Source organism: Marmota flaviventris, chromosome 11 (assembly GCF_047511675.1).
Source record: "Marmota flaviventris isolate mMarFla1 chromosome 11, mMarFla1.hap1, whole genome shotgun sequence".
NCBI lineage: Eukaryota > Metazoa > Chordata > Mammalia > Rodentia > Sciuridae > Marmota > Marmota flaviventris.
This window is the reverse complement of record NC_092508.1, coordinates 55086686-55113140: the sequence shown is the minus strand read 5'-3', so window position 1 is coordinate 55113140 and position 26455 is coordinate 55086686. Positions and strand designations below refer to the sequence as shown.

General features: G+C 39.4%; 1 protein-coding gene across 1 annotated transcript in view; it reads right to left on the bottom strand.

Annotated features, from left to right (window-relative positions):
* Positions 1–26455, bottom strand: part of Pde11a (phosphodiesterase 11A) — a 369570-nt gene that overhangs the window by 75081 nt on the left and 268034 nt on the right. Inside the window, exons 11-12 of the mRNA XM_027946092.3 lie at positions 12929–13075; positions 12580–12687 (exon numbers count right to left, since the gene is read on the bottom strand). Of these exons, the coding sequence (XP_027801893.2) occupies positions 12580–12687; positions 12929–13075 (255 nt within the window). The remainder of the gene's footprint in view (positions 1–12579; positions 12688–12928; positions 13076–26455) is intronic.

Here is a 26455-nt window from a genome sequence, read left to right as displayed (position 1 = left end):
CTTTTGAAGAAGCACATCTGCCAGTGGATTCATGAGAAAGCACCCTCCCCCCACTGGGGGAATTGTTTTGGGGACTTTTCAGATTAAAAAAAAAATATATATATATATTCTATTTGCTGTACTCACTTGTTACTTAGCCTAACAATTCTAGGTTGAAACAGTTTCACTCAGAATTTCAAAAGACTGCTCTGTTGTTGTTTAGCTCCCAAAGTTGTTTTTGAGAACATACCATTCTTATTCCTAATAAGCTAAGGGTGGTTTAGCACTGAGCCATATTCCCAGTTGTTTTTAATTTTGAGACAGGCCCCAGGCTGACCTTGTATTGGGGATCCTCCTGCCTCAGCCTATTTTCAGTGTTCCTTGATTTTCTTTCTTTTAGAATCCTCTCTCTATTCCTGGTGTCCATCAATTTCACAAAGGTATGTTTGGTTTCAGACTTTTTTCAATCAGTTTTCATGGTAAACCTAATCTGCATGTTCTACTTCTTCAGCACATCAGCTTTTAAATTTTGTTCTTATTGTTAATTTTCTCTTCAGTATTTTTCTTGTCCTCATTGAATGGCACTACAATTGGTTGAATCGTGGACTTCTTGTGTTGATTTCCTTATTTTTAAAAATCTCTTCTTTCCCATTTACTTTTTTTTGGGGGGGGCACTGGGAATTGAACTCAGGACACTCAACCACTGAGCCACATCCCCAGCCCTATTTTGTATTTTATTTAGAAACAGGGTCTCACTGAGTTGTTTAGCACCTCACTAAGTTGCTGAGGCCGACTTTGAACTCCTCTGGCCTCAGCCTCCCAAGCCTCTAGGACTATAGGCGTGCACCCGGCTCCATTTTCTATACAGACTTTTCTTCTTTCTTTCCAGAAGTTTTTATTTACAAGAATTTATTCCTGTTCCTTTTCTAATAGCATTCTGTTCTTTTCCTATGGATGGATTATCTCTTTTTTCTTTCTGAAAATACTAATAATAGTTGTTCAGTTGTTTTCTTCTGCTCCAATGCACATTTTAAGAGTAAAGTGATACAAAGCTCACCCTGCACCTGTGTGCGGGTAGTGCCTACAGACTTCTGGGGCTCACCACAGGATGACCTGACTTTTCTTTTGCTGGTGTCCTCTAGTCTGGCTGCTGGTTACTGTACAAGTAGGGGTGAGCGTAACCTCTACTACATGGAGAGGAGCTGGGGACCTGGGGACTCACTGCTTCCATGGCACCCTTATCCCACCTTAGCCCATTTTTGTGATATCTGAGGCCTTCTATTCCTGAGCTGAGGCAGGGTCTGGGGGCATTGTTTCTCATGTATGCCCCTTCTTCCAATCCTTCCATTCTTGCTCTTCTCCACTAAATTATGAACCATTCTCTCTGTTTTCTGCCTTCAAATGTTATGGTTCCATGAAAGGGGGAATTTATGTCCATTTCTGTTCTTGTTAGAAAGTGGTTTTTTGAAAGGAGAAAGAGGTATAAATGTATTTTTTTTCTGTCATCTATGTTACCTTGAAACTATTAGTCAGCTTCATTGGACTTGGTTTTACTAATGCTAAGTAAATCCTGAAAGTCTATCATAAAGTAATAATATTATGGTACCGTGAAAACAAGTTTCTTAAAATAGCAATGCTGCACTGAAATTTAGAGATTTTGCCTGTGAAATGTTATTGACTAGAATTAGCCGATGAATCAGTGCATTAGGGAAAGGATAACGTTTAAATATGGTCATTTGACTAGATATTTAGTTAGAAGTGAATATCAAATGCCATCTAATAGGTTCAAAATCAACATCCCAAATCATTTTGAAGCCATCAGTTAGCAGTCTCACCTTTTTATTCTCCCCTGGAAATCCAACATCAGGCTCTTAAATTATTGTGTCATGGACACTTTTAAGAATTTGATGAAAGGCATGGCCTGTCTTTCTAGAATTTCAAAAATAATTTATAGTATTCAAAGACCATAGATCCCATTTCTGTATCTCCGAATAACAAATCCCTGAAGTAAAACATACTCACAGTCCCACAAAACACATTTGCCTCTCAACTGTGATACCTGAGTTACTGAAGCAGCACCTATCTCTTGACTGTGATTTAAAGCTGCCTGGTAAATGGTTTCTGAGAATCATCAGGCCTGAAAAGTGTCCACCTGCCACTAAGTGTCCATTTGCCCCTCCCCCACCCTCATCCATCTTCCTTCTGGCCCTATCCATTCAGACTCACATTTACCCACATTGAGTAGAAAAAGTCAACTGCCTGCTAAAGATAATTCACCTTCAAGAGGAAACAGAAAGGTGGCAGGAGGCATACATTAATGCATTTATCCCACTTTTGAATCATTTACTGTACTATTTTGCTTCCAAACAAAATTATTACTGTTTTGTTTTCACCTGGCAATTGTGTTTTGTTGAGCTTTATGTTAATCATCTTCTTTCTTGTGTTCCCTCATGATTTGTATCAGGAATATAGGCGTGAATGCAATATGTCTAAGTAAGGAAACAGAGCCTATAGACCTGGTTCCCTGTTACCCTCTTCAGAAAAGAGGGTGACTACCTGCTGAGCAGGTCTTTAGGGACAGTCCTTCATTGGGCTGGGATAACCCCAACCCCAGCTATATCAAATGGAGTAACAAGATCTCCGAAGTACCCAAACTAGTAAGACTGATTCTCAGGGTCATGGAGAGTACCAACTAATTTATGTCATTAGCTAACATAAAATTTCAGCCAGCTAGGATACACCACCATTTCAAAGCTGACAGTACTACTAGTGAATGGAGGAATATTATGGCCAGAGAAAAGTGACCTTCATTTTGTGGCTCTATTGAGTCCCAAAAGACACAAAAATATCGGCTGTAATATGAACACTTACTGGTGTTATAGAGGATTCTTTCATTTAACAAATGTTATTAAGTGCCTGTTCTGTATCAAGAAATTTGTATATTTGAGAAATGAGTCTTAGGATAATATTAACAACAGTAACTCCTTCTATAATGCTTAGTATAGGCCAGGCATTTTTCTAAATACCCTAAAATCATTAACCCATTTAATCCTTACAACTACTCTCTGAAGTAGATGCCATTTTTATCTCCCCATTTTATGGATGAGGATACTGAAGAACAAGATCACTGGGCTGAAAAGCATTTGAGGTGGGACTAGAGCCCAGGCAACCTGCCTCATGAGCTGAGATTGTGTTCTTATGTGTTGTGCTATCCAGCCTCTACATGGTTTACTTGTGCAGGTTTTCAATACTTTTTGAGATGATGGAACATTAAAGAATTATTTGGTGTGTGCTTTATTCCATGAAGTATGTTACACTAGTACTAGGCTGATATTACAGAGCCATTGGGCAATTTTTTTTTATCTAAACATGGTTCTTGTGCACCACAGTGTACCTGATGATATACAATACTTTATAAATGAGGCTGGATATTTAAATATGGTCATTTGACTAGATATTTAGTTAGAGATATTTAGTTAAAGAGAGACAGTAGTTTGTATATAATATCCTAATTTTATAAAATGTCTAAATATATGCATTAGAAAAAGGTTATCAGGATATATATCAAAACATTATGGGTAGTAGGATTACAGGTGACAAAATTTTTCCTTTATATACTCAAATTTCCATAAAGAACATTTACTCAGTAAAATGCATATACTCTGTGTGTATTTGTAAGTTCTTTTTGTTTGTTTGTTTAAGAATAAAGTCATACTTTACCAAACTGGCCTAACTTGAAATAAAAGGTGACATTTTGAAAAAAGTCCATTCATTTATTCATTGAGCAAATATTTATTAAGCACTTAAGCTACTCCAGGAACCAGGGACATGCCAGTAAAGGACATGACCAGGATTCTGGTTCCTGCTTCACATGCAGTATTGTCACACTTCAATAGCACCTCACGGGCCTTTTTCTAATGAGAAACCAACACAACATGGATCCTTTGTGGAAGAGGGTAATTGTAGAAATGGCCGGCTGCTCTTGCTTTTGTTCCTGGAGAAGATGCATGTGGGCTGCACGCCCTTGTCATGTCTGCAGCCCTGGCACAGTAATCTAAGAAAGTGATGCCAGAAATTCTATCCTCTCATCTCTTTTTGAACCTGACTGTTGCAGGCACTGAATGACGAGGGATTTCTTTAGGAGTTCATCCTGTTGACTCTGAGATCTGACAGATGGCAAACTGAAAGGAAGGGAATTCAGTGATGTATCAGAGATTCCAAATGGTAGCAGAAATGCCAAACTGAAGGTGCTGAAGTGCAGGCACTACTGCAGAACCCTGGTGGACTGGGTGAGGATGAGCAACAGCATGGTGGTTGGGGGAGGAGGAGTGCTGTCTTTCTTCCTTCCCTTCCTCTTTCTCTCTTCTGGACAAGAAGAGCAAAGAATATTATTCAAACTATTACAATGGCTTTGGAAGACACGATTCTCAAGGAAGTGCCTGCTCTAGAAGAACCTGCACACCATATCCCTAATCTGTGCTGTCATGTCTTAACCCAGGTGTATATGGCTTGAACTTGGAGGTCCTGTGAACTGTGGGGTGAAGAGCAGTATTGACATAAGAAACATTTAATTTTCAGTATTTGCAGGGTTACTGTCGGAAGCTTTGTTTTCTACATTACTAAGTACATTTGAATGTACTTCAGTCAAAACGTGCTCTTTGAGGGTTTCATTGTAAATGTTACATACAAGATCACCATAAATGATCCCAAATTGCAGTGGCAATGGCTTGCCCAGGTCTGGTAGGCCACTCTCAACATGAGGAGTCTTAACATGAGGAGTCTATGAAATTAGGTCTCCTAACTGGGATGAATGGTTCTCTAAGAGGAATGTCTTCAATCATCCCCCATCTCTAGTTCAGCACATATACCAGTCACGGGGTGGCATACAGGTGGTGAAAAAAATGTTAAGGTGTATGTTTGGGCTCTACATGCATTTACAGCAAGCAAAGCATTCTGCTTTTGGGGGTATAATTCATTGGCTTTTGGATACAATTGCAACCTCTCAATACATGAGCTGAGGGGCAGGGTGAAGAGTATAAACTATTCATATGCTCCAAAGCCAGGATTTGTAGGCAGAAGATTTTCTCAAGTGTTAGGGTGGAAGTTGACTTCAACTGCCTACTGGGGAGGAGGGAGGCTGTCTTTAAAGGTATTTAAAAGTAAATTTATATTGTTTGATTCCACAACCTACATTCTTTTAAAAAAAAAAAAAGATCCTATCTTTGCCAACTACAGATGACGTGTGATGTAAGTACGTGGAGGAGAAGAGCAGCAATCAACCACAATCCTCTACTGAGCGGGGAACACCCAACCAGATGAACGATAGTAACCAGATTTTCCTGCCAATATTTGGGTCTGATGGCTTAAAAAAAGGTACTTCAGATTCATTTCAGGGTCCAGGGACCAGAACCTTACCAGCTGTTAGGGGATGCCTTCCAGCACTGAAATGCTTACAGGCTCCTTTTCAGATAAGGCAACATCATTTCAACCAACTGTAGCTTGCCCAGTTATCCATGGGAGTGGGAGAGCTTTATCAAATTTGCTCCTCTTTCTTCTTAAGAGGAATGTAGCCAAATATTGGCATTAATTAAATATTTAAGTCCACAGTGATGCTTTCTTTATCAAGCTCAGAGCTGGAAGACCTTATAGTCTACACCTGACTTTCTTTTACAACCAGAAGCTCCTAAAGGCACTTATCATCAAATCATAAAACCCAAAGGCATGTTTTGGGCATATGATAACTCTTAACATCAAAGAATGCTACAAAGCTTACCTATGTAAATTTCAGCAAGGCCAGACAGAAACAGGGGCCTGTCTAGTACAATTGTATGTGTTGAGTGGGTGTTTTGTGCATAAATGAAAAAACTAAACTTCATTTAGACGATTATATTTAGTTATACTTAACCACTTCCAAGACTTAATTTTTTAATCTATTTATTAACATAATTTTAAAAGTCTTTATTTGGGAAGTTAAAAGATACAAAAAATAGAAGACAATATTGAAAGCCATGTTTTCATTAGCCAATGGCAACAGGAATCCAGTTTCATCAATCCTATTTCATTTGTCTCTTCACATGCAGTGTTTTGTTTGCTAGAATATTTCAAAGCAAACCTACGGCATATTTCAAAGCAAGTCAACTCTCTTCATTTCATTCTCAAGAATCCCTAATGTGGACAAATAAAAATTGGTCAATATATCTCTACCTCTGCTCTCATATTTTGATCAAATGTGCTAAAAGACATACAAATAGTACAAGGAAAATTTCAAATTAGATACCTATAATACTTGTCAATAAAAATGAAATAAAATTTTAGAAAAAGACTTGAGAAAATTGAGGCTTTTACTTCAACTAAGATAATACAGCAAACATAGCTTACGTAGCACATTTACTGCATTAAGCAAAACAAAAGAAAAAGAAAATGAAATTCTTAGGGAACGTAGCTTTCAAACTTTGAGAATATATGTGTTTTATGTTTTTTCCCCCTTGAGGATAAAGACAGGATGTTTTGTCCATGTTTAGAAATACAGTTTATATTGTATTTATGGTAAATTACTACTGAACTCAATATAATACAACATACGGTTTGTGAGCACAGAAAATGAAGCAGATCACTTGGTGCACATGAATTGTGCAGAAAGACAGATCTCTAAAGTGCTGTGAGAAACTAGTTTGGTGAATTTCAAGAATATGAGGCCTCTGCCAAACTCACCCTAATTTTTATTAAACATCACTGAGCCAAGATTAAACATGAGACCCATGAAAAATCAAAACTTTTTAAAGCTCCTAACTTAACACCCTTAGGTGCCAGGTTTCAGTTAAGAAAGTGCCACTGCACAGTCATGCACTGTGGAAAATGGAGGCCGTGATAAACGACTGTGGCTCTGCTGCTGGATCTCTCTGACCTGAAGGATTCAGCCGGCGTCATAAAATACAAAGCGACAGATTAAGCAGTTTACCAACACCATAAAAATCTCAAGAATAAATTCACTTTAATCAAAAATTCTGTATTGTAACTAGGCAGTCCCGGTCCCAAAACCACATACATTTCCTTACAAGCCCCTGTCCATGAGCAAGAGCTCATATTCTCCCTGTAACACCAGACACGATTATGTTCATACACTTTTACAATTTACATGTCCTAAGAAAAATACCCAGCTCGGGCTGATGGTGCGGGAGAATTTATTTTCACTAGAAGGGGAATGACCCATAACTCATGAATGGCAGCGCTTAAAGTGAGTTATGGAGGTTACTCTCCTGTGAGAGGAAATGGATTGGATTATCCTTCTGCCCAATTGTATGTTTGGTTATTAGCACACCAGGTTTTTAATTATGTGTGGCTTTGCCATTTTCCTTTTATAAAATAAATGTGGATAAAGGGAATGTCAGCTAGAAGCCCACAGTGCCTAATTGAGGCTCTGAGATGTAGGCAGAGAGAATAAAAATAGGAACATTCTTACATGATGAAAAGATAGGAGTCCTAAATGTAATTTAAACATAGTATTCAAATTGATTAGCTCCATAGTTAATTTACAGTACCCAGTGCTGACATTTGGCAAGAACATTAAAAATCACCTTTTCCTAAATTAAAAATTTGCCATCTTTTAGGTTATACCTATATGAAGATGAAAAAATAGGTTTTTCTAACATGCAGATTTTATTATATTTTTATGATAATGTTGCCATTTTTAAAGTAAATATAACTAGTTGCTGCTTACATTGATAAGGAAATGCAAATGATGTTTGATGATTATAAATATAAATTACTGCTTGCTACCTTGCTATAGTTAGTTACAGAACAAAACATTTAGATCTCTTTGTATCCCACCAGTGTTACAATCTAGAAGGGAATTTAATTTCTGCTAAGATTAGGATTCTGGTTATTGAGTGAAAGTATTTTATTTAAAAATTCAATTGGTTCTGTCTTCTTGGAGGGAAAGAGGAGAGACCCAACTGTGCTTCTGTAATTTCCTTCCATAAGAAATTTTCTACCTCAAAAATCAAGGACTCTTTTTTTTCTGAAAACTGCGGACAGCGGACAAGGCATTATCCTCTGGCTGGTGAACAGGATGGATTTTCTCCTAAACGTCCCTTCTGCTTTCTACTTTGAATTATCAACAAGACGGCTTGGCTTATCTCTGAAAATAACCTTGTTGACAACACAAATATGGACTTAAACACATTACCTCCACATTTAAGATTTAAGAAGCCCCCAGTAAATGTCAGGGGGTGTCAATGTTTTTGCCGTGATACTTGGTTATTATTAGTGTTTAACTGCAATTCCCCACCAGCGCCATGCCGCCGGCACCACCATAAATTTTAATGTGATCATGTGCTCTTCCCTTTTCATATCCAGTGAATTCTGTAAGATCATAATATTCTATATGAACCCTAGCTGAACCTTACTGTGATATGAAGGAAGAACAAGATTTCTAGCAGTGATAGTGCTTCATCATTTTATAGTTTTTTTTTTTAAACTGGACACCGAGAAACATGGTTCCTTGAATAATATTACCCTAAACTAAATTCATTCATTCAATTAATCTTTATTGAGCCCGTACAGGATGCAGGGCATGGCCCAAAGTGCTAATGAGTACATTTATGGGATAGTAAAGAATACTGATTCTTAAGGAAAGCTTTCTTCCCCCTTGGAAAATCTGTCAGAGCTCATACATCATTTATAAAACTGAAAAATATCTCTGCAACCTTAGTGCCACTTCATGCCTTTTATTTTATAGAACACAAACAAAAGCACAGCCCTATATCTGGTCTATGTTGTGAATAAAAGAAATATATCTATCATCTTTAGGCATGTGCTTGATTGGATATTTATTCTACATATTTCTATAAATAGAATCTGTATACTGACCATTGATCTGCAGGGTTTTATTCCTCATTTTAACTATAAATAATAACAGGAACTACCCATTCCTGGTGGTTTTTGGAGGAATTCAAAGTTTGGTAAATTCTAACTATTTAAATATCTCTTTAAAAGCAAAAAATAATATTGAAGCTTTCATTGTATAAATTTAAAAATCCAGGCCAGATACATTCAACAAATTAACAAGTGATGGGTGTGGTTACCAGTGAACTAGATATGTCCATCATTTTATATCAAATAGCCTGTGCTACAAAATAGTTGTTTTTATTCCTTTTAATTTCTAAAGAAACAAAGCCACTTTGTTACCTAGCCATAAACCTGAATACTTTTGCAAACATAATTCTGAGTCAATACATTAATTTTCTGTGTGTGAAATCCCTTTAGGGTTAAAGGTTAGGAAACTGGTAAATATATTTACAATTTGCTTGCCCCGTTGTTCATGGTACCAAAATATGCTTGGCAGTGGCACACAACTATGCATCTTCCCACTCCCAGAGACAATGGGCTTATGAAAATACACAACCAGGGATTCAAGGTCATATGGAGAAAGCAGTATTATTTATGCCAATAGCCAGTGGACCAGGAGGCTTTCAGGTTTGTCATCAAACAAGCCCATCCTGATAAGAGATTCTTGTTAAACAGACCAGCATTGTCGGTGTTTCTTCTAAGAAAAGCGCTTATTACCCAGTGGGGAGTGTGCCCCAGCATCTCCTGTGCAAGGAGAAAAGCCACACATTTAAGGAAGGTTGGTAAAGATTTTTTTTTTTTTTTTGTCTTTTCTGGCAACTGGCTGGGAAACTTTGCCTTGGAGCACCATCTAGAGGAAAATTTAGTGCATACACCATTCCTGGCTTTTTGATCCAGGTGCATCCCATGATTGTTGGATGGTGAATATTTCTTTCCAGATAAATAAGAAAATTTTGGTTCTAATTCATCACATGGAAATAGCATATGAGATATCTTGATAGAAATAGAATCACTGATGATATAAAACCAGTTGAAGACTCTAACAATCTTCAGGAGTGTTTGAAGCATTAGTGCCCATTCATGGAAATAACTTGGGGAATCATTTTGCCATAGGCTGAGATCATATTTCAAAAATTATAAATGATGAGTGACTTAAATTCATTTTTATTTACACTGATAAAGTAAGCTTTGTTATTTTTTTCTTGATTATTTTCTTAATTTAAAAATGTCTGAATAACCAGATTTCATGGTCAGGTTGAAAAAAATGCTTGGGTTAGAGACATAAAAAAGTTGACATTTTGACTTATTATATGTAATTCTTTGTGAATTTCAACAAAACGTAATGAGTATAAGATAATAACTTTTAAAGATCCAGCTATACAACTCAATATAAGGGAGAAAAAAATGATATTCTCTATGGTATTCTTTTAAAGCCATGATTTTTTTCTTTTTCTTTACTTTGTAATCTTCCTAACATTCCTTAGAGAATTTTAACAGCAAATTGTTCTATTTTTAGTAGTATGAATACACAAACAAAACCCAAACCTTTTCTAACAGTGACACTCTTCAAGTCAGCTAAGCAGACATAACCTTACCCCTGAAATACTGTGAGCTTTGAGTATCCCCATGGTAGTGGTAGGGTCTGAGAGTTCTATTTCCTTTCATTTCATAAGTATCAAGTTGTCAATACCATGAAAATACTCACTGATGAAAGCTGAGTATATGTTTCTTTAAACTCTGAAATGTCCACCCTGACCCCGCTGTCCTCACCAGATTCCCACATCCCAACTGTTTTCATGTTTGTCATAAAAATTTGGCTTTGTCCCTGACATCTCTAACTCACAATACCATGGGCATTCCTATTTCCTTTGCTGAACAAGATTTCTGCTGGCTTATTTTGGCAACTCCATATATCTATAGGTTCTCCAAAACAATCAATTAATAAGTTAAATTTCTCTGTGAGCCAGACATACAACCTCTGCACACAGAAGTTGTTTCTTGTCTCTTGAGATCTGATGAAGAAAAGTAAAATGAAGGTGTTTTTGTTTTCAAGCAAGATTGACACTTGAGCAATAAAACTTCATGGTGCAAAGTATCTTCTGTCCACAATTGATTGACTGCTGCTCTGACTGGAACCCAATAGGAGGAAGAGGTCAGTCCAGTTTTCCAGGCCAATCTGCCTGTTTCTTAAGCAGAGAAGGACCTAAACTACAGGCCCTGTGTGGAGAAGGAAGACATTCTGGTCCCATCTTCATATGCTATGTGTACACTTGAGTCCAAGTGAATCCAAGGTATTTGTTGAAAACTTAACAAGCAGGTGACAGTACAAGGTGCTGGCAGGGCCCTCAATACAAAGGTGTTGAGAAAATAAGTGAATATTGTTAAAAGAATAAGAAATTCTCTCTTCTCTCAAGCAGTTTATTCTACAGGAGAATGAGAGATTGTTACCTTAAAATACACTGTAGAAAGATAGATGCGTTGTACCAGATACAGTTCAGAGACAGAAGTAATTATTGATGCTTTGGGAGAAAGCAGAAAACTTCCCAGAAAAACTGGCATTAGATCAATGCCTTAAAGGATGAGCAAAATTTTAATAGGCAGAGAACAGGGCAGAAATTTTCATGAAGAAAAAGCAAAAAGAGTCTTTTTTGTTGTTGTTGTTGTTGTTTAGACTAAAAGAAAATGAGGAGGAAGGGGATTGGCAAGGACAGTGGAATGAGATGGTCATCATTATAAAAAGTACATGTATGAAGACTTGAATTTGGTGTCAACATATCTTATATACAAACAGAGATATGAAAAAAATCATAACCAAAAAAAAAAGAAAAAGAAAATGTATTTCAGTTGGAATTCCCGATTTTTTGTCTAAATTTTAAACTGAGTGTAAAGATACAAGTGTTTTTAAAAATTTATTTTATAAGAATCCAAAACTCACATCTCATTTTGCATGTTAGGTATATTCACACACACACGTGCACATATGCACACATAGGTATATATATTAGTATGAGGTTAGTAAAACCCATGTATTTAAGCCAGAATATATTTTCCTTTATGATAGTTTAACAATGCAAGTGGAAATAAGGCCAAAACAAGCCTTAATTCTTGCCAGAAAATGGGAATGAATGGAGGATTTTGTTTCGATCTTTGCCACAAACATTTGCTTTCAGATTTCATTCCGAGACTTGCCTCTGGCTGGCTGCCCTAGCTATCTGCATAAAACAGACCAGCTACCATCACTGGGTTAGATTAGAGCCCAGGGGCACAGGTTTATAAGCCTAGTGAGCTTTTAAACCCTCAAAGCATCCACTCCTTCCTTCTCCTGTGGGCTTTCTAGATGTTCTTCCAAATAAGTTTTCTCTCAGGATTTCGATGATCCTCTGGGTAATGTTCACGCCTCCTGATGGCTTTCCAGCAGCCCAGAGAGTTTTACCCAAGGATCTTTTTGCTCCATTCCTCATCTCCATTGCTTTGAAAACCCAAATGTTTCTTTTGCAAAAGAACCAGTTTACAGAGAACACTAAAAAGAAGCTTCAGTCAACATTTTGAGGTCACATCTATTTTGAGGTGTCAATGATTTTACAGCTTTAAAGCTGAGCACTGTTGCCGAACATATACACTCACAACCAGGACAGGTAAGGACCGCCATAGAATAATCACATGGCAATTTTTTTTCCGAGAAATGAAAATGTAGAGAAGGCCTGGTGGTCTACATGAATGAGAGGTGACCTTCCACCATCACTGAACACTTACTGTTAGCATCGCAAACATGAGCTGGCACACATTGAAGGCGTGTCTCCAGTTGTGGTAAAGAACCATTCGATAATTCTTCCTCACTGTCAAAAGCCACCTGCACAGTGTCTGAAATAGGAGGGAGAGGTTATGTCAGGCACTTGCACGTGTCTCCAGTATCTTTGATGGTCCCACCATCAAAGCAATGCCTTGACAGATGATCAAAGCCTTCCAATAACACCCTCTCTGATTATCACGATACTCCCATGAGGTGTGCAGGGCAGGACTTATCATCCCTGTTTTGTCTTTGGTTCTCAATGACTAACATGGCATCCCAGGTGCACTCCTTCCATCACTCAAGACATCTTACCTCGTAGTCGATTTTAAATTTCTGCACCATCCCCAGCTCCATGAACATCCGGAGGGCAGCTGTGATCATGGCATCAACATCGAGAGAAAAGTCATCAAAATGAATGTCATCAATGGCCAGTTCTGACACCAGAGGGATGTTGGCTGCCTAAACAAGCAAAAGACATAAGTCAAGCCAAGTTCACTAGCTTTCTCAAACCCCACATCCTGCTCGCCTCCTCTGCTTATCAGGAGTGCCACATAAATCAGGCCTGACCCATACTTACACCCTGATACAGCTAAACTCTGAGCTGTAAATGTCTTTTGTTTCGGAACTGCAAATGCCCCAAGCAAATGAAGGGGGATGGGGAGGACAGCTAATCGGAAGATAAAATATACACTAGATCTAGTCTGCAGAATTTAGAATACAGAACTGTCTGGTTTACTGAAACTGCAGTCATACAATATATTCTGATGCATATTACAAAGCACTAAATGCAAGAAACATCTGGGCAGCTAGCAGCTGTGAATTTTAATTGCTGCTATTCACAATGAGTTGGAATATACCACTTTGCCTTGTTTCTTGTATTCTTATATCCTGTAGTTTGCACATGCTCTTTGTTACACACGTGTTCTGTATATTCAGGAGGGCAGAAAAGATTAGACAGCACATCTTTGGTGCAAAATGTGTTGTCTTGATAAAAGAGAAATACTTGGATGATTAACATAAACCTATGTTTCACTGAGGGGGTAAATTTTGCTATATTGTTTAACTTCATTCTATCTAAACATCACAACATAATTATACTATTGGTCATTAGTCAAGGTTTCCAAAACATCATTAGGCAGCTGTCGATCAATTGACCCACACAAACCTAAAGGGGAGGGAAGAAAATCTTTGGAAATTATTTTTGTACTGATTTCATTGGGTTTGCCACGTCCTTTGGGTCACTCTTGATAAAGGAGTCATTTTTATGTTTTCAGGTTATTCGAGACCATTCAGGATTCATATTCCTAGTCTGTTCGCTGGGTATAAATTACCCTAGGAGTAATTTATGCCCTGGGACTATTTTGGCTGAGCAATTAAATCCAACCCTGGTCACGCTAAACATTCCAGAAACCAAATAATCAATCCTTCCTTCTCAATTCTATGCTCCTCCATAAGAGTTTATATCTCTAAGCTAAAATCTAAACATTGGTTATTCCTAGTAACACTGGAAGAATAATGAATATATAAATGTGAAGACAAACTTTATTCTTAAGACTGTATATTTTCATTAAAACTTAATCCTTTTATCTTTCAGCAAATCATTTTAATGTTAACATATTAATGTGCTTAATATTAACACATTAATATGTTTAATATGTTACCATGTAGCCTAGCTCCTAAAATTAAAAGGCTTGTGAAATTCAAACATGGAATATTCTTTATATATGTGTGCCTTTGCTTAGAGTCCCTGACCCCATGCAAGCACTTTATTTATTTACTTAAAACTATTTTTAACCAAAGTTGTAAATGCACACCTAATTTAAGAGCAGATTAGATCTACAAAGTCTCTTTCTCTCTCTCTCACATACACACACACATGCACACACAGAAATACAACTTTCAAAAGTCATCTAGATAACTCTATATTTAGCAAAATAAGGTGCTTGCAATTTTACTTTTTGATTTTTATCTGTTGAAGGCATTATTAACTTTTCACCATTGAAAATGAAGATTAAGCTGTCTTACACTACTTCTATCCATCTCTTTTGGCTTTTCAATTTCTAATATGCATACTTTGTTGAGATGATATTCAGCATTTTTATTATTATGACTATGTAGGGTATTTATAGCTAAGTTATGCAAATTACTATGACTATTTTTCCTTGTCGTGACCACATTTTTAATTCTACAGAGTTAATAATTGTCTTTTTTCAATGGATGATGAGTTACCTGTGTACTTAACAATTAATTTAGTCCCTAAACTTAGTTACCTTAGTGCCGCAGTCTGGCTGGGCACAAAATCACGAGCCACTCAAGCAGGAACAAAGTTTATTTTTTGAAACTGCCGCCAATGTCCGGTACCGCCCGGGGAAGATTTTTTCCACCCACGCGGCCTCCTCCCAGACCGCAGAGAGAGCTCCTCCCCCAGAACTCCCTCCTACTGTACTTCCCCAACCAATGGGAACTCTCCAGGAGTCCCGTAGCCGGCCTAGGTGAACAGCAGGAGTCCAATATCCATAAGAATGCAAATCTTAACATAATCATATCATCTCAATGGCTAGCTGGCGTCACCTTTCGACCAAAAATGCCATGCATCATATACTTGGCTCTTAGCACCTTAGTCTCAACTTAAAATGTTAGATGCTTTGGACATCCCATCAAATTCAGGCAGAAACTGCCCCTGGAACTTTGTGCACCTCTCCAGTGTGCACCAGCTGTCTTCTACGTCTAAAGTGGTTTTCATCCTCTGGGAATGCCTTCCCCTCTCTTTTGTGTCTGTATCCCACAACTTTCCCTTTCTTGGTTTCTTTGCTCACTTTGGTGAGACACATCCTCTAATAGCTCCTAAGACAAGGAGTGGAGTATGTGAATTTGTGAGAACTTGATATCTAAAATGCTTTCATATTGTGTCACATTTTACTGATAGACACAGATTTCTAGGTTGGAAATCATTCCATGAGAATGTCAAAGGCAATGCTCTTTCAGCTTTAGATGTTACTTTTGGAAGTCAGAAGCAATTCTAGGCTCTGGCACTTTGAAAATAATTCCCTCTCCTACTTCATTTTTGTAGGAACTTCTCTGCTTCCAGAGTCCTAAATTGTTATGAAATGTGACTTGATATCAGTTTGTTTTCATCCATAATTCTAGTTACTTTGTGAGCTCTTTATTTTAGAAATCCATGTCCTTTAATTCCAGAAAAATTTGAAAAATAAACTCAATGATTTTTTCCCTCTCATTTTTTCCATAATTCTCTTTATTTGATCTTTAAACTGGCTCTCTCTCCTCTCTCTCTCTCTCTCTTTCTTCATTTCTTCTTTTTTCTCTTCATTTTCTTTTTTTATGTCTTTCTCCAAAATTTTAGTTATTTTACTTTTTGATCTATTATTTGAAAAATATCCTCTCTTCCTACTCTTTATATTTTTAATATCACAGTTTCTTTTTTAAGAACCTTTCTTTGGTTTTCTGGATATTCCCTTTTAATTTTCTAGTAGCACCCCAATTTTGTCTCATGGATGCAATTTCTTCTCTTCCCTCTCTGAGGATGTTAATGATAATCCTATTTGAACTTTTCTCCCTTCATAGTATTCATCCATCTATTTTCTAATTTCCAAAATGTTGTCATTGTTAAGCCCTATCCCAATCTCATTGGCTTTGAAAATTGGCCCTTAAAAATCCTTTTTTTTTTACTGTTTTAGTAAGGTTTAGGGAGGGTACAAAAGAACTATCTTTATCTAAACATCACTGAAATTATCTTTATTAAATGATACTTTAAATAGTCAGCTTGAAGATCTCAGAGGTAAGCCTACCTTTGATCTTTAGTCCCCTTTCTACATGCATGAGCCAACCTAAAAGCACATGGATCTCTTCCTCTTGGCTGTGACCCTGTGAGTTTCCTTGTGAATGACCACACTTACTGAGTTGTAACAGTCCACAGCAGATGCCATGTTTCTTTTCCTTAGGAAAGCTCCAGAACAACTCTATTCCTCCCCATTATTATGGGTTAGATATTAGGTATCCCCCTAAAAGCTCATACAAGAACATTCAGGTATGAAATAATTAGGTTATGATAGTCTTAACCCAACCAGAAAATTAATCCCCTGATGCAGATTAACTGGTTGGTAACTGAAGGCAGGTAGGTTGTGGCTGGAGGAGGAAGGCATTGGGGGCATGACTTTGGGTATTGTGGGAAACCATGCATGAAATGTGTGAGGAACTTTTTCAGCATTGTAGCCAGTGACCGGGTAGATCTGGTACTGGCAACTTTCTGTGGCAGTTCCACCAGGATAGATCAACCAAATGCAAGTGAACTCCCCCTCAGCTCTGCTAAGAGCTCTCAAGCATAACCAGAGATGGGTGTGACCCGCTAGGAACTGAGCAGTCTATCTGCCCCCACCTCTATCCTGTTTGGTGAAGAACTCTCTATAGAATCTCTTTGATGTCTTTCAATACAAATTAAGCAAATGCGCGCTTTTTTCTTTGTGAGAAGCTGGACCCATCTGGTCAGCTTTGCCAGTGTCTACCCTCTCTTTGAAACTACTTTCTGGGTTCTGTGGTTATTTTGATATACTACTTTTCTTAGCTTTTATTTCTCAGCCAGCCCATCCCACTAAAAGGAAACTCATTCCTTCACCTGCTCAGGACGTAGGTGATAGGGTCTACATTTTGTATCTCTTTCTCTGCTTTTTGATCATCATGTGAACCACTTCCCTTTCCCACACTCTTCCCCCATGATGTTTTGCCTACCTCAAGCCATGAGGATTGGAGTCAGCTATCTATGAACTGAGGCCTCTGAAGCCGTGAGCCCCCAAATAAACTTTTCGTCTAAAATTTTTATTGTCAGGTCTTTCAGGTATAATAGGAAAAAGGCTAATTAAAACAGAAATTGGTACTGAGTACTGGGGTCCTTGCTGTAACTAACCTGACATGTGATTCAGAAGCTTTTGTAGCTTTTTGGAATTTGTGGGAAGTTTTTTGGAAAGTTTAATTATGCAAGCTAGAAAAAGTTTAGATTGTTGTAAGCAGAGATTAATGGATATTTCTGGTGGGAGCTCAGAAAACCAGAACGGCGATCTGGCTGTGAAAAGACAGGGCCCATGAGGTTTCAGAGAAGAAAGAGGACTCTATTGGAAACTGAACTAAAAGCCATTCATGTTACATTATGGTTAAGAAGTTGTCTGTGCTTTGTCTGTGTCCTGAGACTTTCTTCAAGGCTGATTTAAAAAGCAATGGACTTCTTAATCTGGCAGAAGAAATTTCTAAGCAGTATAATATTCAGGTGGTGGCATGGATATTGCTGGCAGCTTTTAGCTAAGTTTATTATTATATTCGGAAGCAGAAAGCAGAGCATAAAGATTCGAAAAACTTGGACTTGAAAGGTGGCAGTAAAACTGGAGCTAAGGAAGTTGTAGTTGTTAAAGAAATTACCACACTGAAGAAATGTTAGACTTTGCCCAGAGAGAATAAGAAAGATGGCTTAAGGGCATCTCAGGAGCTGGCAAGACTGGACCAATCTTAGGCTCAAGGGAGTAAAAATAAAAATTCCTTTGAGAAGTGGGCTGGGATTGAGGCTCAGAGGTAGAGCGCTCACCTAGCATGCGTGATGCACTGGGTTCAATCTTCAGTACCACATAAAAATAAAATAAAGGTATTGTGTCTACCTACAACTAAAAAATAAATGTTTTAAAAAATTCCTTTGAGAAGAGACCAGTGCTTACACAGGGTGCTTAGGAAGTTTTTTCAACATGTTCAGCCACCCAGGCACTCAGAGCTGCTTCAGCTGTGGTTCCTGGAAGCTTGATTACTGCTTGAGATGGCAGCAGACCTTGGCAGCAACCACATGGTACTGGTTCTGCAGGATTACAGGATGCTTTAATTAGTAGGTCATGGAGGCTTCCACCAAGATTTCAAAGGAAGGCTTGGGAGGCCAGGCAAAGTGCAGCAGGGTCAGAGTCCCTGGGGGCAACCCTTAAGAGGGTGATGGGTGGGGATGTGAGGAGAAAGCCAGAGCTGTAGTGGAGACCCCCAAGATTAAGAAATGCCAGTAACATGGGAGGTCAGCGGAGGATAGCTACAGTAATTGTGGAGAAGCAAGCCAATAGAGTGGTCTGCAACCAGCAAAACCACAGTGGTGGAGCTACACAAGCCCTTTGGCAAGAAAATCAAGATTCCATTCAGATGCTGGACATGAAGCTACAGGATCTGCCAGATGGGCAAACAGATCCTGTAGCTTCACATCCAGCATCCGTATGGCATCCTGATTTTCTTGCCAAAGGGCTTGTGTAGCTCCACCACTGTGGTTTTGCTGGTTGCATGGATTTTTGTCTTGCTTTGGTCCCATCCCTTCTTTCTATACCCCTATTTTTCTGAATGGAAGTGTTTACTCTGTACCTTTATATATTGGGTACTTGTAAATTACCTTTGATTTTTACAGGAGCTCCTGGTGCAATTTTGCCTTGAGTCTCAGAGGAGACTTTGGACTTGAACTTTTGAGCAATGCTTGAACTGTTAGAGACTATAAGGACTCTTGGAAATGGACTAAATGTATTTTGCATTCTGAGATGAGTTTTGGGGGATCAAGAGTGAAATGTTATAGTTTAGATAGGTATCTCCCAATGTTATGGTTTAGATATCAGATGTCTCATAACTCATTTGGGTTATGAAAGCCTTAACCCAATCAGTGAATTAGGTAACTGAAGGCAGGTAGTGTGTGGCTGAAGGTGATGGGCATTGGGGGTGTGCCTTTGGGGTATATATTTTGTATCTGCTGAGTAGAGTCTCTCTCTGCTTTCTGATCATCATGTGAGCTGCTTTCCTCTACCACACTCTTCCACCACGATGTTCTGCCGTACCTCATGCCCCTAGGAATGGAGCTGGAGGTCTATGGACTGAGACCTTTTAAGCCATAAATCCCCCAAAAAACTTTTATTTCTTAAAATTTATCTTGTCAGGTCTTTAGTCACAGCATGGTGACTAAACAGGGTGGCTAACCCACCCATGTTTCCAAAATTTTGCATAGAGAAAACATCGAGTTCTCAGAAAGATGTGTTCTTGTTGTAATTTGTTCAAATTAAAATTCAAACTCAACCAAAAATCACTTCTCAAGAGACAGAGGCCCTGTTCCAAAGGACGCAGGTATTTTCTGATTTCAGGATATAAGTTTGGTTCTGAATTGATACAAAAGGCCGATTCCTCTTATAGTTTGTCACCTGAGGAGCAGAAATGGTGATGGAGACAGCTTTGTTGCTCTCCAGGTGGCCTCTGTCTTGTAGATTATTAATAGTGTATTCCCTCATGCCATTATAAATCCTCCACCCTTCAAAGGCACTAAATTCACTTAATTATCTTAAAAATTAAAGAATATAGGCATTTTTTCATTATGAAATGTTAATGGAAAGGAAATAAGAACATTAGGTTGAAAAATGCAGGATGACCTCTGGTTCACCAAGACCCAGCTTTCCTGACCTTGTCTTTTTTCCCCTAATAGGTTGATTGATCCACAGTTAAATCATACCAGTCTATAGATCATACCGACCCCTGCTGTAAACCCTTGCTGGCACTTGTAGATGCAGAACAAGTTCCAAGTCTTTCAGGAATGACCATTTTCAGCTATTTTAAGAAGTACAGGTAGTTTTCACCCATACATCCTGGGTGCAAGAGCAAATCCTAGAGGATGGAGAGTTAAAACAGTGGGCATCCTGAGTCTGTGAAAGATTTGGGGATAGCCTTCCATCACCAAAGTCTTTGTTCTTCTGAGGAAAAGAATGGGACTACATCTTCCAAACCTATAATTATTCTAGCCATAACATATTAACAAAACAAATCAAACTCAATTTCTCCAAGTGTCAATCTTGAACTTTTAAATATTTATAAGGTGCCATATCCCTAAATCAAAGAGGAGTGTCACAATCCAAAATAACTACTGAATTAATAGCCAGGAAATAACATTCGGATAAAAGAACCATTTACTTTACTGCTGCAATAAATGAAAACACAGAATTATGAGTCCTGGAGCTAATTTGAATAATGTTCAAGAAGTGGGACTCCAGCTGCCTGTGAGTACCTGATATCCTTTGACCATTCCTCTTCTTTGTTTGGGTCTTAATAGTTAAATGGTTATCAAAGGTAGTCATAAAACTGCCTCCTCTAAAATTGAAAAGGTAGCTTTACAAAGAGGCTGTAAAATGTTAAAATACATTCCTGGATCCCTTGACACATGAATAGTGCATTTGGATGGTCAGAAAATGGGAAGAAACAACAAAGTGTATGGTGGTCCATCCCTCGCAATTCAAAGGAAAATGGACCTGTTGCTACTTCAGCCCACTCACCCACTTAGTCCACTGGACAAAAGCCAAATTGGGTCGTTAGGATTCTGGTATTGATGGAGACAGGAGGCTGAGCTACAGTGATGTGGAAAGGATAGCAAAGCTAATTTTTTCCCCAACACCTTTATGGCATTTATTATGAGCTGGGTACTGTTTTAGTACTTTATGAATATTAACTAACTTGATCTCTACAAGAACCTAAGAAGTTGGGAATATTTTTAAATTCTGTGTCATAATGAGGCAACTGAAATCAATGATCAAGGTGACCAAATTTGCACTGTGTGATTTGCAGAGGCAGATTTGAAACTGGGGAGTACTGTTAAAGACTGGCTGTCAACCACTACACTACCTCTGAAAATGCACCAGTGCTAAGCTAAGGATCCCCTAATTCCTGTTCTATGCAAGCTAACTCGTGTGCACCATGGGCAGCATTTGGGATTTTGATGGCATTTTGGTCCATATTTTATAATGAGCTGCCTGGACCTATTTTGGAAGACAATACCTTGTTTTTTACTTTTATGAAACAGCTTAGAGAAGTCTCTGAGTTTATACCAGTCAGACAAGTCTTTGTTATGAACTCTAATTGTTAGCTTTGTATTGATTGGAGCTAATGCAAAATTAACTCTATCTGCCCAAGACTATCCTGAAAAAACAGATTATTCTTTGGGGGAGCAGAAGCATACTTCAGACAAACCATGTTAGCAATGCAGTGATGTTACTGAAAAACAGCATATAAGCTTTTCTAGTATTTCATTTAAAAGTCTTTTATTTAATTTCCCTTGTAGATGACAAGAACACTCCTCACAACATACATAGGCTCTAATCCTCCCTTTGACGCCTACTTGCTGACCTCTTATTGGGCATTCTTTGTGTAGACAAGAACAAAACCATGTTGCAAGGCAGTTATGAGGAAGAACTGAAATAGTAATGCACATAAAGAGCCTGGCCAAGTTCTTGGAAATAGAAAATGCTAAATAACAATGACTGTTATGATTATGGTTGTTGGTGATATGTTGTTATTTTGCTTATTATTATTATTTTTTTTTACTAATATTAGACCCAAAGGAGAATAGAATGAACATCAGAGATTGCAATGGCTGGACTCTAAAGAGTAAACCACTGTTTTCTCCCTGGGGAGATCTTTAATTCAATTCATCTTACTTTAGTACACACATGTTTCATGGTTGACTCTATGGCAGGCCCTGTGCTAGCTGCTCTGGATGCATTTGTGAAATCAGTGTAGTCCCTGTGCCCACAGGTGGTTGGGGATGCAAAGACTTAAGTAGGAAATTTCAGTGCAGTGCAGTTTCAATGCTGTGATGGGGAAATACAGGACACCACTGGAATCCCTGGGAAAACTACTTTTTAGATTAGTATTCCTGCTGTAACTCCAAACTGTATTAAGCAGGAGCTTTATAAATTATAATGAGAAAAATTTTATGTCAAGATCATTGTAATGTTTTGAGCAACTAATAAAAAAAAATCCCACAGTTAGTATGATCAAAGATTTCTCAAGGTCATAAAGACTGTTCTAAAACATAAGAAAAGATGTGGATGACATTCCCCAGATGCTTGTGATGCACTCAAGGAGAAAGAAGAGTAAACAGAATGATTGGTGAAAAACCAGGTCATCAAGGGCAGAGGCAACAGAAGGAGGGAGAGTATGAGAGTCTGAGAACCACAGGGGAGGAGAAGTGCCTGATCTGGGCTTGTAAAGACAAATAGAACTCCATGGGAAAGTAAGACAACACCGCTGCTCCAGGCGAAGAACAGCAAGGACAGAGCAGGGCCGGGCGTCCCCTGAAGACAACACAGTACCATGTGGTACAGCGCAGAGGACTGTGCATCAGTAACACTGCCTGCTCACAGGGATTCAGGACTTGCCCTCATCGGCTTGGAACCTTTGGCGGCCTCCCCAACCTGCAAATCTTGACCTCATGAAGGTTAAAGTTATCAGTTTTGTTGTGCTACCATTGCTGGTCTCACACCGCAGCCCAGGGCCTTGGCTTGCTTGTGCTTTGTGACAGATATCTGTTCTCTGTCCATATCTGTCTGTTCCTGGGATCTCTTCAGGGACCCGTCCCTGTCTTCTGTGATCAGAACTCCTAGAACTTCCCTTTCAAAGATCAAAGTCATGGAAGAAGACAAATATTTGTATTGTTTTCATGATGGAAAAGCAATTGTCTTGCTTCCTTTCCTCTTTCTTGTTGCCCTCAAAAATCATGCCTTTTCTCTTCTCTTCTGGGATAATTTAAAGGTCAAGCAGCCCTCTGTGTCCTCTAAGAAAAAGGAATTTGTTTTTGGTTGAGTAGTGTCCTGAGTTTAATGGGCCATGAGGACTTATTTTGAAAGAACTAGAGAAGAGATTGGCTATAGAGACAGAGGAAAGAAGTGCTCCTGGGGGAGATAAGAAAGAGAGTTAAGAATTCCTCCTTCTCACAGAGGCCAGGGAACAGGGCAAGAGAAGGAAGGAGAGAGCCCTTTGGGGATGTGGCAGCAGATCCCAGTGCATGCACCAAGGAAGCAGATGCACCTATAAAACACTGCCTCCAAGACACTGTTTGTTTTGGTTCCCATGAGCCTGTGTGAGCTGAATCAGGATGCAGGGGCTGTCTTGCCCATGTTCAAGTGGACACCTCTCATTGTGTGCTCTCAGAGCCTCACTAGGCACTTCTTTTCATGGGAGACTGGTGAAGATCGTAGCTATCAGTGTCCAGTACCTCACCACTGCCTACCCAGTGGGTGTGAGACCTATCTGGACAACATACTCTTCTCAACCTCCAAATACCTATTACCTAAGGATCCCAATAAAGCCAAGAAAGAGAGGCATGGTCCTGAGTACCAAGAGGAATGCTAATGGGGGAGTCCTGAGCACTTGAACTTGACTGAGAAATTGAAATGAACAGCCCAAGACACTGAGGGCTAGGGCAGTAGTTAATGACATTCCTGCTCCATCTCTCATACATTTTGTAATTATTTGCTAAATGTCTGATTTTAAAAGGTAGGGACTATGTCTATCTTATGTGTTATATTCTAAATGCTCAACACAGTATTCACCACTGGGGCAGGCCTTGGTACATGAAAGAAACTCATTAAATATTGATCAGATGAGTGATGGGTTGGTAATCTCACTGAAGCTATCTGTACTTTCCACCATATCCCCTGGTGAATTTGAGGTTTGGTAACTTTTGGCCAACCACCTTGGTGAATGCCTTATATTTAGACACATTCACACTTTCAGGAATCCAAAGTCAGGTAATAGAAGTGTTAGAGTTTAGATATAGAATGTCCCCCCAAAGGCCTGTGTGTTGAAGGTATGGTTGCTAGCTGGTGACGCTATGGGGAGGTAGTGGGAACTTTAGGAGCTGGGGCCTAGTTAGAAGAGGTTGGTCACTGGGGGCATGACTTTGAAAGGTCTATTTTGTTTCTGAACCGTTCCTTATTTTCTTTCTGCTTCCTGGCTTTCATGAGGTAGGCAGTTTTCCTCCACCAGGCCCATCTGCCATGATGTGCTACCCCACCACAGGCCCAGAGACAATGGAGCCAGCCTACCATGAACTGGAACCTCTGAGCCAAAATACATCTTTTCTACCTTGTGTTCTTTTTCTCAGATATTTTGTCACAATGATGGAAAATGAAATAGCCTTCTAACTTGGAGTGTCTCTACTACTCTCTTTGTTTATACATCATTGGGGCTATTTGCAACAAGGGACATATAAAGAGTTCCCTGACCCTATGATCCTGGCCTTGAGATTTCAAGCTGTGCCACTTAGAGTAATAGGAAGGTTCATCCCTCTGGGAAGGAGGTGGGTCCTTGCAGGGTGGATGTGTGAGTGCAGTGTGGTGACCCACTGAGGTTACAGTGCCCTTCTTCCCGTGTCTTGATAGTGGAAGATAGTGGGTATTCACAGGTAGCCAAGGTGGTGTAATGCCGCAGTCTGGCTGGGCACAAATCACGAGCCACTGAAGCAGGAACAAACTTTATTTTTAAACTGCAGGAAAACACTTCACACAGCTCCCGGGGAATCCTCCCGAACGCCACGAGGCTTGTCCAGGAACCCCCAGCCGGAAATATCTCTCCTGGAAAATCCCTCCTCCTGCACTTCCCCAACCAATGGGAACTCTCGGGGAATCCCCGGAAATCCCCACGAGAACTCCAAAATAGTGCGAGAACTCAAAAGTTGCGGCAGAAGCAGATAGTAATGCCTCGCCTGTCAATCAATACTGTTGGCAAAATGCCAGGGGCCATACAGACTCAGCCGTGGCTCTCAGCAGTGTTGATTGCATTAGATTTTAAAGTTTATAGACAGGAGATATGAATTACCAAAGCAGGTGCTGCCAGTCCAGCATGATCCTTCTAACCTAGGAAATACTGCCTTCGGTCTCCACCCTGCCAGGACCACCTTGCCCTTTGAATATGGTGTCTCCAGCTCACATGCTCTGCTGGACCTCAGTGGCTTCCCACCCACCTCAACTTCAACCTGCTGTTCTCTGAGTCTTGCTTGAATCCTTGCAGACCATCCCTGCTGCAGCCTCACCAGTGAGAGGACAGGCACAGCCACCAATGCTTCTGGGTTCAATGGTACTTGGTAGAACACAGGACACATAGATGTGAAATGACAATTTAGGATGTTTCAGTGACTTGATAGAAAAAGGAGAAAGGAGGTGAGAGAACTTGTGCATGAACTAAAGATGAACCTGTCCAGGAACATTAGCCCCTGGGTTGGACCAGAAATAGGGACCAAGTGGGTTGGTTCAGCACTTTATTAACAAACAGCTAAGACTGGTGAACATCAGGCTCCCTGTTTCTGTGGTTTAAAATTCCAGGTTTATCAAAGGATTGTCACTAACAAGACTGCAAAGGAATAAGCCAACACTCATGCTGAGCTAAGCAAAGGATAGCAAAGGGCAACGGACCAGAGGCCCATGAAGCAGTAGAGAAGGAGAGTAAGGGGACCAGAGGCTTAACTTCTTCTCTCTGTGGTTTTGGTCAACTTGAACCTGACCTGTGTGTGCTGGGCTCATGGGTCCCAACAGCCCTGTTAACAAGGTTCCATACTTCACCGTGGAACAAAACCAGAGAGCAGTGAAACCTGAACCTTGGGGTTATAATTGGTAGCTAGTGGCAATAGTGGGCCACTCTGCAGGAGAAGAGGACAGTGAAGAGGCACTGGCCAGGACATGGGCTTTGTTTGGGTTTTCCATTCATGTTGCTGACCTAATCCCATGTACTCTCTCTACCTCTTCCAATAACCTGAGCCCCCAAAGGCCCACTAATTGGGGTTAGGAGTACAATCTGTCAACAGGAACACATGTGGCTGGTGATCACCAGTCACCATTTTCCAGTGAGCTGGCCAGAAGAAATATTTCAATATTTATGCACTCAATAGAAACAATTTCCCACCTTTGCATCAAAATATGTGGTAGAGCCTCTTTGTCACTTCTGAAACTAAACATCTCTCTGCTGTTGCCTCAGCAAGCACTTGGGTGTCTTCTTAGAGAAAAATGGACTTCACTT